We start from the raw sequence: 14,454 nt of genomic DNA, 5'->3' as shown, positions 1-14,454 counted from the left end.
TAAGATATGGCTGTTGCAGTGCCATAATGAAAATTAAGAGCACAACTATTTGGAACAAACTTGTAACCTCTTGTCTTTATTAATACTTAATTGTACCCTCTCACCCTACAAATAACAAATGTAGTAGTGATTCCAGAATCTAACAACACTTACACAACTGAAATGTTACTTTCATGTGGCTGCCACAGGAGATTTTATTGCATTTCTTTTCACCTTCATTTACCTCCTCATCTAAAAGTACAGTCCTGCTATACTGAGCCTACATCTAATCCCTCATATTCTGATCATGCTGCTTGTTACCCAAATTACATATTTTTCTTTAAAAATACAGATACTTACTTCGGTACTGCCTGACAGACTTTTCCCGAAGGGTCTCTGCATGTCTTGAAACAGGGGCTTGCACAGGCATCATAATGCCATTCACACGCAGAACGAGAGAGAAATTTGACATCTGAAAAACAACGAAGACCTGTTACTCTCCTGTCTTTCCAGAAACACACACAGATACATATCACAATAGGGCATGCTTGAAGTTCACTGCAGCTCCAAATCTCTTACTGTTTCTTCCTGTATCCTCTATAAATAAAAATGGCAATATTTTTTGATTGCTAACGTCTTTAAAACAGAAAAAAAGTTTATGTTTATTCAGAGTATATTAAAGAGTTGGCTCAGCAGCCCATTTTACTCTTTGTAGAATAAAACACAACATGGAATTAGCCACATTTACTGCACATTGAACAATTTAACATAACTTGTATGATACAACTGTATCCCAAAAATTAAAACAAACACCATTCCAAATAAAGTAATCAGAAATTATGCCAATTTCGGCTCTGTAAAGCAATATATCTTAACAGTCAAACTTCTCAAAAGCAGAAAAAGACAGCTACTTCTAGAGAAGTTAATTCAAATCTGAAAACATTTTGAATCTGAAGTTCTAACTGCTCCTACAACAAAGAAACTCAGATGGGATAAGGCAAGTAGCCCTGCAAAATGTATTTCAACACATATACTTCACTAGACGAAACAGTACCAGTAAAGAAACACTATGGCAAATTAAAAAGAAGCAAATAAATCTGCTGTGAAAGAATCTGTGCAGAGTGTTTATTTAAATAGTTCAAATTCACATAATTGAAAACCAAAGTAGAAATTCAGATAGGGAGTTAAACTTTGAAGCAAGAATAAATAGAAATATTGATCAGCTATACTTCCATTGCTTATTAAATTATACTTAAATTTTAAAAAAATAACATAAACAAGAAAGAGACTGAGTGCAAAACTGAAAAAAATGTGGCAATCATCATGTGGGTGACATGGACTTGTGTTCAAATGCAGTGTCATTCTTTCTTTTTCACTACAGCCCTGTCCCATCTGCAAGCAGAACAGTTTCCCACACAATGCTGGATTAGCCCAGTGGCTCTTCCAACACCCATGTGACTTAGGCAATGTATCTGGATTTCAATGATAGAACTAACAACAGCCCTCCTCAGCTCCTTCCTGTAGCAATCAGGGCAGGACAGGAACACTTCCCTTACATTTATGCTGACAGAAGACCACCAGCACATGTGGATCCCCTCTAGATTGGTAAACCTGATGGTAGAGCTATGTTGTTCAGTATACAAAGAGTAACTGCTCTTAAACAATGTTTACATTAAGAACCAGGAAGAAGATGCTTACTAGTTAAAGTTTCCAATTTGATCCTCTGAAGTTTTTCTGCTTTTAGGTTTTACTGTTCTTTGCTTGACTGAGATACAGAGAATAACTCTTTTAGATCTTGGAGACAGTAGCCTTTCCCTGAAGATCCTAAGAAATTGTTCTTCCTACAATTTAGGGACATCTGCACTTACGTTATTAATCAATAATGTTTTCTTCTTAAGATACAAATAATCAAAAGTATAAATCAAGCTCAGACAAAAAAGTGTGTATGTTGCCATCTAGTGTTACCCATTTTGCATGCCATTCCCTCCAGGGATGTAACCTGTCACTGCCTTTGAAAACATTCTTTTGACAGTAACAAATGCATTTATAAAGTTACATTCCCATAAAAAGCCACATGCACATCACTGAATTCTTCTGTGACCCCTAATGACACCAACAAAAGTCCCTTACATCTAAGGGAGGAAGGGGGTTATTTCCATACATTTTGCTGCATACATTTTGTATGCACTGACAGGCCAGAGTGCTAAGCTTCAAGGCCAAAAGAAGAATATACATGACAAAAAGACAGAACATATCAGACATCTGTTGGCACAGGCAATCACCATCAGCAGTAATAACCAGCAATAACAGTATATCCAAGTGGAACCAAGGAAATAACATTAATCAGACTAGCCTAGATGTAATTTGGAGATATAACCATAACTTTTAACTCTTGCCACAAACCTCACCATTAATAACAAAAGAAGCTTCAAACACAATAAAGGCACAAGCTTTGCAGAAAACATACTGTAAGCCAAAGAAAAAAAGTTAGTTTCTCAGTTTAGCAGAACAGTGATCATGAATTAACACTTCCAAGCACTGGGAATGATACAACATCTCTCATTCTCCAAATTACCTTAAGACTTTTATTACATGATTGCCATGTTTTTCTCAAGCCTTCCTGCAGATAAAGTTCACAGTCTGATGGTGTTCCACGCCTTGATAAGAAATAAGGTGAATTTCTACATAAAGGCATAGAATTTATTCAGTGGTTCAGAAACACCACTTCCAGTCAAGAAAGAAAGAAGTCATGCTTGCCTGCAAGTTTAATCTTCTGCAGAAAGAAGTATGAACAACAGATGAATTCATTAACCTGGTCATAACAATAACTTTCAAAGAAGAGCTGCAGAACCAACAGAGATTTAGTTTCCAGTCAAGGAATTTTAGAGAATTCATTATGCTGGGGCAACCTGTATTAGGTTTTTTAGTGTGTAAATTACATAAAAGAACAGACCAAATCACCACAGCAAGAGCTGAATACATTGCATGAATTTGTTTCCATTATCTCAAAAGTTTTAAGTATCTCTCAGTAAATCTGAGTCAAATCAGTGAAATGTCTGCTTTGTTATGAATTATGGGAAAATGTCTTTCCAGAATTAGGAGAATATCAGTCATCATGTTTGAAGTTTTCACTATTAACAGAATAACTTCTAGAATGTTTAAGAAGCCCAAGGACCCAGCTGATTGACTATGCAAGCCACTGTAACACAAAACAAAGAAAAAACCCCAACCAAAACCACCACCACCACAACAAAAACACAGCAAGATGCAATTTCTGCTTAAGAAATTTAAACTAAATAGCGATTAAACAGAAAACGAAGGGGGACAGAAACAGAGGCAGAGTCATATTCTGAACTAACATGAATTCAAGATTAAGCCAACAGAACAATAAAGTAACTCTGTATCTAGCTAAAAGATTATTTTGCCACTTCTTAGTATATCCATGTATTAACTATGATCAAATATCCACAATCATTAGCATATAAAGAAAAGCCATTCAAGCATCCCTCTCCCTAAACTGAAACATTCCTCTCACTTTCTGTATGGATTTTAGACATCAGTTTCCACACCAGCCTAACTTCAACTTTACTGTAGCTACAATGCTGCTTTTCTAATGACAGAAACTACCACAGCTCAGAAACTATGGATTTCACTAGTGTCATGGCTCAAATGTTCTATGATAGCCAGGATGCTAATCAGCCACCTCCACCACATGCTTCCCTTTTTTTTTTTTTAAGTACTTAAATTCCCCCTCCAGCAACCAGTAATGCGAGCTTACTGTACTCTAACAGTACAGTTCGCTCACAACAAAGGAATGATACACACTTTACAGATAATGAGTCAAGCTTCTCATATCAGGCATGTGTTCCCCAAAAGGATTTGTCATGCCATTTGAAAATAACCATTTGTCTCCTGGTGAAGTGTACCAGCATTTGTCTTCTGTTCAGTGACACAGCAAATCCTTCACAAAATGGTAAATTATGCCCTGGATGACAGTTACTACAGTTGACATGCCAACTGAGCCCATCGTTCTTTTACTTAACAGGACCTGACCATATCAACATGTTACAGTACTGGGGAAAGCTTTTCTATGAATGCAGGTAAACATGTTGCCAAGACAATATAGTGAAAAATGCCCCCTGACTCCACTGTCTTCTCACTTGTTTGGAAATCAGAGAAACATTCTGTTCCCTGTAACTTGTGATCTTCATTCCTTGTGTCTTTCAGAAATAATTCTGTGGTAACAAGAACAGTTGCTACCATTTAATGATTTTTTTATTTTTTTTTTTTAATCACTGACAGGCTCTGGTGTTCTGTTGAGTCACAACAACCTTTCTTAGTAACTTGGCCACTTTTTGGTATGTTGACAATTCCTGCTGTTCACCAGTCCATCCTGCCTTTCTGTCTATGCTGACTTTTACCTCATAGGGACAAAACCTACCATTCTCAGAATGCGCATGTTATAAGTAATTTCATGCTATGCTCAAAAAATTACTATTTACTTCTAAAAATCCTTAAAAATTTTCTAATGTTAGCAAAGAGGTTGTATTTAAAATAAAGGGGTTTTTAAATAATGAAAAACTTAAGTATTTGGATTTAAACACTTCTTTTCTGTTTTGCTACTTTTCCCAAAGATTTCAGAAAATCTAGGAGGAACAAAATTGCCTTAAAATTAATTCTATTTATAATTACAGCAAAACTCTGCTTAGTAACATAGATTGCCTATCTCTTCAGTTACGAGTTTAGAAACATGAAATCCTATCCAGCAACTTAACACAAACTACTAATAAACTCTACCCATGAATTCTAAGTTTCTGCAAAGAGAAATCAGAGCAAATGTCACTGCAAAATAGTGAACTTTGAGTACAGCCAAACCAACACTGAAAGCAAAGTATAACTATCTACCTCTCAAACGCTCTAGATTTAGTTTCTTATTAAAATGTTAGATTAATATAGTCTTGTTAAAGTAACTATTTAATCTCATCCTATTCATTCAGTCACAAATGTGAGCACAAATGTTTGTGTTTGTCATACAAATAGGAAAGACATTGTAAGTCTGTAGCAACCTCAGGTTGATTCCAAGAACTACTGAGCAGATGCACTCACTCAGTGACATACCCAGGACTTGTGGGTACAACAGGAGTTGCTCAGCATTATCTAGTCCCAGGCCCCATGTCATGATCTTTTAGACCGACAAAGCATATAAGCTCAAATTAACCTCAGAGCAACTCATAATATATAAAACAGGACATTCTAGACAATTAATTCCACTGACGGAAATGGGTAAGCGTAAGTTGAAGTTAAAGCAGTTAATGATATAATGCAGAAATCTGACATAAGATGCAGGATGATTTTGTAAAAACCATTTTTCATTACAATTAATTTTTCAGTTTTGTACTGTTTCTCAATATGTTTAAGATACAAACATTGAAAGCAACCTAAAATGCCTTGCAAACTTAAACATTGATAAGTACCTCCATGCAGTGTTCACACTTTGTGCATCTTGAGATTTTAATTTTAGCTTGCTGTAAATATAAGACCTATCAGAATTTTTAGCTAACTGTTAAAGCACATAACCTTATTATGAACTTTGCTACAGAATTTATATACAGCAATTCACATTCTTACAGTATATGTAAAATTAATTCACAGTCATCTTAAAAAAGTGTGATAATTCTATGAAAGATAAAGCTTGAGCACATAGTTTTAAAAAAGGGAAAAAAACTGCAGGCATCACCAATTCCCTACAACAACTAGCTTCCCAACCATTTCAAATGTGAATTGATCACTCTTACATGGCATCTCTGTCTCTGTCCATGTGGTATGCTTAAGCGTATTCTTTCTTTTGACTGAATGCATACCACTCCCCTGCTGGTAAAAATTCCTGCATAGAATGTAAAATGTATCTTCTTGTAAGTATACTCTTGATATTCACATTTAATTATCAACTCAAACTTTCAAATGATTGTGGAAGAAGGATGGCAGACAAATTTAAATATGGTTAAAATAACCCAATTTAAAAGCTGAAGTGACTTCTCATGGAAAATACTTTGCAGTGTTAGCCCATCATAACTGTGCAATTTATAGTCAGAGTATTTCAATGTGACGATATTTATTGCTATGAAAGTGGAAAAAGTGACTCGTCAGCTGACTTTAAACAAACACGTATCTATTGCTGTGGTGATCAGGTCATTTAAAATTCTTCCTCTTGAATGTGCGTCAGAGTGTGAAGAAGTCTCATGAGGAACTTTCTGGCCAAGAGGATTTACTGGGCCTATTATCCTGCTCCTGATATTTATCCTCTGATTCCGCAGGAATAGCTGTTCTCGGTTCAAGAGTTTCTGATCTAATATGCAAAGCATTTACAATAGTCAGCAGGAAACTCAATATGCTTTTGCCTGTGCACTCTGGAGCTGGTGTAACTTTTCCATTAACTTAAACAAATGCTGCTGTATTTTTAGACCATGTAATTACCCTACATCAGCAGGCTGGGCCTTGTGAAAGAACACTGGAGAACGATTCAAGCCCTGCGTTTCTCTGCTTATAAAACTCTGAAACTCAAGCCCTCGGATGTGGTGATTAATGAAATGCCTCTTGATCATTTGATCTGATCCCACTTGCTGAGGTAAATTGTTTTAGTTTTCCATTGGCATAGATAGGATTTTTGGGTATAATGAGTGGAGGGTAAAGACTTCACACTTGAAAAGACATACCACTCTGTGTTAATGGACGACCACTGAGAATTGGAAAATGTTTTAAACTCCTTCATTCCTCCCTCAAAGATAAAAGACTACAGAGATATTTTTGTTACATCCAAAGAAAGTTCCTTGCTTGAAATGCTGTACGAACACCCTGGTAATAGCATTAGCTCTACAATTCTGCTGTTCAAAAACCTCAACAGCTCTGTGATTACAAGCATTTGTCAGGAGGCAACAGGCATTTGGCAATGACAAAATCTGTCATTTTTTCTGAGGTTGGAGTGTGCCAGGCAACAGCTGCATTAGGCTGTCAGCATCGTGCACTGCAAAACATGGGCAGATTCACAATGCCACCATTAACACTTTAATTCAATGTTTTGATAACAAGAAGCTCCACGAGGCATACAGTTGGCCTCTTCTGTCATAGAAGTCAGTGCCTGCTCTGGATTTGGCTGTGCTGAGATCCAACACGGTCACTGTGAAACATGGCCAGGCCACTTCATTTGTTACAATATTTAGTTTTCTTTCTCTGCTTCTAAAGCAAATTTCAGTTTCAGAGGATGAAGAACTGACTTTAAAAAATAATATTGCCAAGAATACCTATGAAAATTATTCTGCTACCCCAATAAACAAATTACTAATGCATTTGAAATTACAGTACAACAAAATGCATTAGAACATAAACACAAGCATTTGTAGTGATTTTGGAATTTTACATACCACACAAAGGCCAGAGTTTTTAGTCAGCAGTAGTTGCTGAAGTTCATAAAGTCATATGAACACATTTAATGTACCTGATATTTCAAGGTGAGCAGACAGTAAAGCAAATGGTGGCTTTGCAAATAATCTGCTTTATTTTACAGGCCAATATAACTTTCTGCATCTTGTTCTTGAATTGGAAGGCCATCTTCATTTCAGCGCATAGTTCCCAAGCGTTTAAGAATATGTGAAAACAGTTATTCTTATTTCTTTTCCTTACTAATCTAAAAAAACAGCTCAATCTATTAGTGAACTTTTAATGTGTTTTTTTGTCATCAATTCTTGTAGAAGCAACTTCTGGATTCAGCTTCTGTAAGGGGTCCTATATCCTACATTTCTGATCCATAAGTCTCAGTGGAATAGGACTATTATTACAGGAATGGGAATCTCACCAGTAGGAAGAAACACTCTCATAGCAGTCTATGTTGTGTATTCAAGAGCAGCAGCTGTTCAAGAAACAGAGAAATAGACATCTAGATCCTCAAGAAGAGGCACATATCTTAGATGTTGCCCAAAACTCTAGGGAATAACATCCCAAAAGGCAGAGCCTTTGTGAGTGGGTACGTGGATAAAGGCTAAAGTGTTTTCCAGGGGAAACACCAGATTTGAAAGGTGTAATCTACAGTGTCCTTAGTACTGGATTGCATGACCACTGAGGAGGCTGCAAAGTTTGCAGTGAGAACGCACTGTACAGAAAGCTCTCACTTGGCAGCAATCAGAGAGAAAGGAGGAGAGAACATCATTCACAGATTTTGGAAATATATTCAACTCTTTTCTACTCCCTTTGTGAATCCATTATTCACCAGCATGAATTTTATACTCCTTAAGAATATCCTAACAACCTAGAAACCAAGTATTGCCCAGAAACTATACACTAGGCTACATATTCCCAAAACTAGCTGGAAAATATAGTGAAGTTGTGTGTTAGGCTATTTAATGGCTTTTGACAAGAAAACAGAATTCATCCTCACTACAAAGGTCAAGGAAGAAGATTCTGAACCTGCACGTCACATATTATTCATACCTCCCAGTGACGTAGGGGAGAAGTAAGCAATGTCATCACCTCCAAAAATATCAATACCATTTAGCCTGCATTTGCACAGAGAGGAAGCTGCTGTTCATAAGATACAACTTGAATTACCTACCTATAAGTTTAAAAAGGGTCGACAGTCTGAACTCCTCTGAATGATGATACTTCAAAAGCTCAACTGAAGAGGCTGAAATGTGGATGAAGTATCCAGGTTTTGCAAATGACTCAAAGGAACTGTATCCTGAAAGCCATGTATTCTTGTGAATGACAAATGTAGATCTGTTGTGAAACTCTTCGTTTTTTTCCCATTTAGAAAGAACAAGAGTATTATTGGAGGTTAAGTGAAGAAAGTAGTTTGGTTTCTCAGCTGTTTCAAATGAAATCAAGTTGGAATCTGAAAAAACACAGAACTTGTTTACTTGCTGATATATGCATAATAAACTAAATTTATTCTGATGTACCACTACTGATATTAGTGGTATGAGCAATGACAGCTGACTTTGGCCTTATCCCTGAAAACAGTCTGAATCTTGTAAGAAAATACACTAGAATCTGATTGATATGTAGTTTTCTAAACATCATACAGATTTCAACAGGAATACAAGCAGATTAAAACATATGCCCACACCAGGATAAAGGAATATAGTCTCACAGTCAAGCAGAACTTCAGTTTACAACCTTCACTAAGCAATGTATTTAATAAATACTTAAACTTAATCTAAGTAGCTTTACAAATAATGTTTGCTATCAGAAATTTATAGCTTAAGGTTCAGCCTTTCATTAAAAATGAATTACAGAAGTGTATTTTTTGCGTTCAGCTTACAGCTTTATGTTTTAATTTCTAAGTGGTCAGATCTTTAGCCTTTCCCCTAAGAATGTTAGCAGTAAAGTCTATTTTCTGGCAAATGTACAGGCATGATACCTTACCCTAAAAACAGTACTGTTGATTTCAAGTAAGCCTCTGTACAACCAATTGCAGAGTAGCAGATCTTAAGCCTGTTACAGGCATCTGTTGCCCACAGAATTACTTCATTCTATTTTGCTGTAAGCTCTGCTATTCTCTTGAAAACAGCCATTAAACTACTGTAAAATCAACTAACCCTCCAGGCCTGGGCAGCATGTGTTGAAAAAAAGAAGGCGTAGAAAACAAATTATCTCTACTAAACAAACACACTATCACATTCTGATATAACACTTCTGGAAGACCTATTTGTTTTCTGAGCATAAAACCTCAATTAATAGTGGCACTTGTTAATATCTTTTTATTAATTGTCTGTAACAAGTAGGTATTTGATGAGTAACAACAGGCAGTGTGATTTATAATGCCTGCCTTATAACCAATCAGTACCTTAATACCCCAAACTTTCCATTTGTCTACAATTTGATTGAAACTGTTGAAAAACATCAATTTTTCTGAGGTACCAAAGAGCCAAGAATGCAGATATATAAATGAAGACTTGGATATGAAAAATATTGTATTGATTGCATAAACTGCTCTATGACCAAATGATGAAATGCCATTCACCCAAATTGGACTATAAGGCACAAACTCCATTTGCCAGGTTTAAGTCTGAGTGAGTTTTTATACAAGAACAGGACTGATCTTCCCTTTCCAAATATAAATTGAACACAATTTACAAGTGTCTCAAAACTATGACTAATAAATGAAACCTGGTCCTGGATATTCTGTTACATGAGTTCTTGTGTCAGTTCTACAGACAGCAGTATTACTAATCAAATGCTTGTCATTCTTTCAACTGACCCATACCTCTTATTTGGTTACACAAAGGCAGCCACCTTCAGACTGGTCAAAGAGCTGATCAGGGGTCTCTGGGCAGTGAAACTATATTGGGACTCAAGTGCTCAGTAGGAATCAAAAGCCCATATGCTGACAACTCTAGCATTTAATCAATGTCACAAAGTGCTGAATATACTTCCTGTAAGCTTTTGCCACCTGCCTGAAGGTGTGCAAGACTTCTTTTGTCTGCTGAGTAAGCAACACATTCCTTCAGTAGAAACTTCAGTTGGGACGTGAAGGAGACAAATTTGCAGTATAGATGCTTCACACAGTTCAGGTTAGTGCCAGTGGGCATCTTTGTACAAGTGGGCAGACAATGAGTGATGGTGGCAAAACAAGTGAATTAGGGAGTACTTTTTATCATTTCTTGCCCATGTCCCAGATCTATCAGAGGAAAGGCAGAGGGAGCAACACACATCTGGAACACTCTGCTACAACATTGCTTGGGGGCTTCTGGAGGTTGGGGCAGAGAAGGCTGTTGCTCTTCAACCGAAGTATCTGCTTATAAAGCTACAATCACCTAGTTAAAACTAACCAAATGACAATTTTGGCAGACAACATTAAGGTGCACAATCAGCTGACAGAAAAAAGATTTTTTGATCGAGGTCTATTCTTAAACATAGGCTCATTTTCAAGGGAAGAGTTTGCTCTGCCTTATTTAAGTGTCTAGGTTACAGTGACTTTACCATGTGCTTTGGGTTTATAAAGTCCTGAAGTCAGCATAAAGCTCACTTCATGTCCAGGAACAATATCTTCTTCTCTCACTGGAAAAACAACACCGTCTACCAGTTTCACTGCCATTACAAATTCTCCATCCAAACAACTGACCAGTTTGTACGGGCCCTTTCCCAAAGCTGTTGAGGAAAAAAGGAAGGACAGAAGAAGAAGAAAAACAAAACAAAACAAAACCAGAATTACTTTTCACATAGTGTTACAAATGCTTGAACTCTAAATATTATGATACAGCACATAAATAAAAACACATCTCTCCACTCTGACAATAGATCTAGGTGCCATGCGCTAAACTATAAGGACAAGCAAAACAAAGCCAAATGGTTTTAGAAAATACCTGTTCTGAAAAGTGTCCAAAATACCCAGTTTCAATTTTCAAGTTTCAAGATTAGCTTCTCATTTTCCTCCCTCTAACCCACATTGGTCCTATAAGCACTTTTACAAAGTTAGCTGATTCCCCAGTTATAGATTTAGAAGTAAACAGTGTTCTACAAACCACCCCAGGATCCCTCTGAATTGTTTATTTATATGGTTGAGCCGATTATTTATTAAATTATTATTTAAAACCTATTTTATTAGTGTCCAAAGTGTGAGGCATTTTGTAGGGAATAAAAGATTGTTGTCATCAAATATCAAAGAACTCCTTGAACAGTGTAGATATAAAAGTAATTACTGGGAAGTGAAACAGGAAGAAATTAGCACCATAAGCAAAGGAATGTTCATATTTTACCCATAAATGAAAAAAAGCCAAAAGGATGTGAAGTTGTCATTCCACAAATCTTACAATGCCACATCTCCTTTCTTAGTTCCAATTTCAACACAGAAAAGTTTATTAAAAAAAATATTTGAAATTACTTTGCTAAGCTTCTCTGTTAAAACCAGGCACTACAGACTACACCTGAGCAATTCACTTCACTACCATTTTACCCACAAGCCAGGACACAGCGATCATACCATCTAAGGAAGCAGTGTTCCAGAACTTCTCAGATGATAGTTGCAGCTAATACCACTGACTCTTAAAATCTGTTCCAACAGGTTAAAAGTTTGGACTGCAATTCACAGCCTGTCCTCATAATCTGCTTTGCCGTAATCTTAAAATTTATTTTGAAATTTTGAATTTTGGCATACAATCAAAGCTTTAGATTCTAATGACATAAACAGCTGGCCAGTAAGGGCCAAAGTCCATGTCCAGCTAAACATGTACAGTGAGACATGCATGGTCACCTTCAGTGCAGAGAGTTGAAAAACATTTTTAAAATTACTTAAAACATCTAGTTTTTCAGGGATTTTTATTATACGTTGAAGTGTCATATCTCAGACTTGATAAACCACAGCTACCAGCTGAGAATTTCCCCTTATCAAAGACAAAAGGCTTCTGCTCCTGCTTCTAGTAGGACTGAAACTATTTCACTCTGCATTTATGACAAAGTTACATAGAGAAAAATCTCACTCTGGTCTAAGACAGTTTCTTAACTTCCCTGTCCTCCAAGCCAACTAATTCTGGGGAATGGGAGTGTATTTGAGGTAGAGAAGAAAAACTTCAAGCGTAGAGATAAATTTTTTTCACCATTGGCAGCTCTGAGCTGGATTAGCAAACAGTAGGAAGATAAGAAGTGAGAAGTATACAACAACCATGTTTTTTACAAGCTGCACATGTACACAACTCTCCCCCATTCCCACTAGTTCCTGCCAGTGAGAATTCAGTAACAAGTAAAACTAATAACACACTTCAAAAGTACATCATCTAACTTCACTTTATTACAACCATAGACATTAGAGGCACTGCACTTTCCATCTCTTACAACTGCAAGATCATCTAGTATCAGACTGTATCTCATTTATAAAACAAATCAAACAAAAAAGGAAAAGTAACCGCAATCACCTTTTATATTCAACTGGCCTTTACATAAATTTAAGGCTTAGACAGTGATTTAGGTAAAATTGCAGTGCATTAGCTACATGACATCACTCAAAATCTCTCCAGCAATTGACATATCAGAAAATGTACATTTCTTTATCATATCATTTGTGTCTGGCACACAATTGTCTGAGTATGGATTCCAGTGTTAACACAGCAGTGCAGCACCGAGAGCAAATTTAAGATTTACTCTAGCACCCTGTACAGGTTTTGTACCATTCTCTATTGCCATTCTAATGCAGCAGCAATGCTTGCCACTCAGAAATCTAAAACTAGGTCAGAAATAGCAGAAGAGAGAGTTATTCCACATTTGGGCACAAGTTGAAAAATCTTAATAGCTAGCTCCCTCTGGAGGCTGCATTGGAGATCATGGTTGGTTCAACAGACCCACTAGGTTATCAATTTTTGTCTTAAGCAACTAGTGCCAACAGTACCATTGGGTTGAATAGTCTATTGATTTCTTAATCATCCATAAACGCAGATGAGTTAAACACGATTTTTTGAGAAAGAAATAAAAAAATATAATTAAATTTAAAATCTTTGAAAAAGCGATAAACCAGTAAAAGTGAATCTTGGCTATTTAAATAATATACAATTTGTAACTGTTTTCATTAATACAATTATTTTTATACAAAGTACTAAGACACATAAAAGGAAACCAAAGATTTTATTGACATTTTGTCAGCTCCTTTAGGACTTACCTTTGTTGAAATATTCACAATCATAAGCTAAAACATAAAAAGAAAAGAAATGCAGTTGTAGGCATTCTGCAGATAAACAGGTTTTCTAATAACCTTTTAAACTAAATTAAGCCAAGTGCTTGGCCAAGTTAGATCATAGATAAACGTTTTTAAAAAATTGCTAAATATTTACTTTACTGTTTTAAATAAAATACTAATTTAAACTACACTGATTTAAATCAAATATTATTTTCTAGCAGGAAACACTAAGCTTACATACTTTCAGCTGTCTTCTTGTGACCTCTAGTGGCTAAGACTAAGCTTTGTTGTCTGTCCTTGCTCACATTAAAACACACGTACCACTTCTATCAAAAATTAAGAGTAACCCTCTTGCATACACTCTCTGTGGAACTGCAAAGTTAGAAAAATATTTAATCGTTTCCATTCTTTCTACCTCGCCCTTTTTATCAGATCTTTGGGGAAATAACTGTCTCCTGTTAGGCATTTGCACTAGGTGCCATAGAAAAAGGCCTCAGGTTTTTTTTACAGCGTCTAAGAATTGTTAAATAGGGATAACTAAGGTCATGACAAGGTTCTGCTTAAAAACCTACTCGATTTTCTTTGCAAGACCTTTTTATTTCACACTACATCTGGGGGCAGTAGTGAGGCAGCTTTGTTTCCTAGACCCTGTTGGGAAGTTAAGTGCTCCTGCAGATGGAAATTACTTGAGGTGTCAACTTTGTAACTCTGTTTTGAGGGACACATACCATATTCTAATACAGGCTTCCCATGGCTTTTTCTTTCACATCACAAGGAATTAAAAATAGCAGAGTACCACCCACAAGTAGGGAAAGAAGTAC

At 36.3% G+C, this 14,454-nt stretch overlaps 1 protein-coding gene across 1 annotated transcript in view; it reads right to left on the bottom strand.

The window, feature by feature from the left end:
• OTOG (otogelin) overlaps positions 1-14,454 on the bottom strand; it is a 102,864-nt gene that overhangs the window by 32,470 nt on the left and 55,940 nt on the right. The window contains exons 31-34 of the mRNA XM_051622057.1: positions 13,616-13,642; positions 10,951-11,118; positions 8,582-8,860; positions 340-451 (exon numbers count right to left, since the gene is read on the bottom strand). Of these exons, the coding sequence (XP_051478017.1) occupies positions 340-451; positions 8,582-8,860; positions 10,951-11,118; positions 13,616-13,642 (586 nt within the window). The remainder of the gene's footprint in view (positions 1-339; positions 452-8,581; positions 8,861-10,950; positions 11,119-13,615; positions 13,643-14,454) is intronic.

This window comes from Apus apus, chromosome 5, assembly GCF_020740795.1.
Source record: "Apus apus isolate bApuApu2 chromosome 5, bApuApu2.pri.cur, whole genome shotgun sequence".
Lineage (NCBI taxonomy): Eukaryota > Metazoa > Chordata > Aves > Apodiformes > Apodidae > Apus > Apus apus.
The sequence above is the reverse complement of the archived record's forward strand: the minus strand, read 5'-3'. Positions and strand labels throughout refer to the sequence as shown.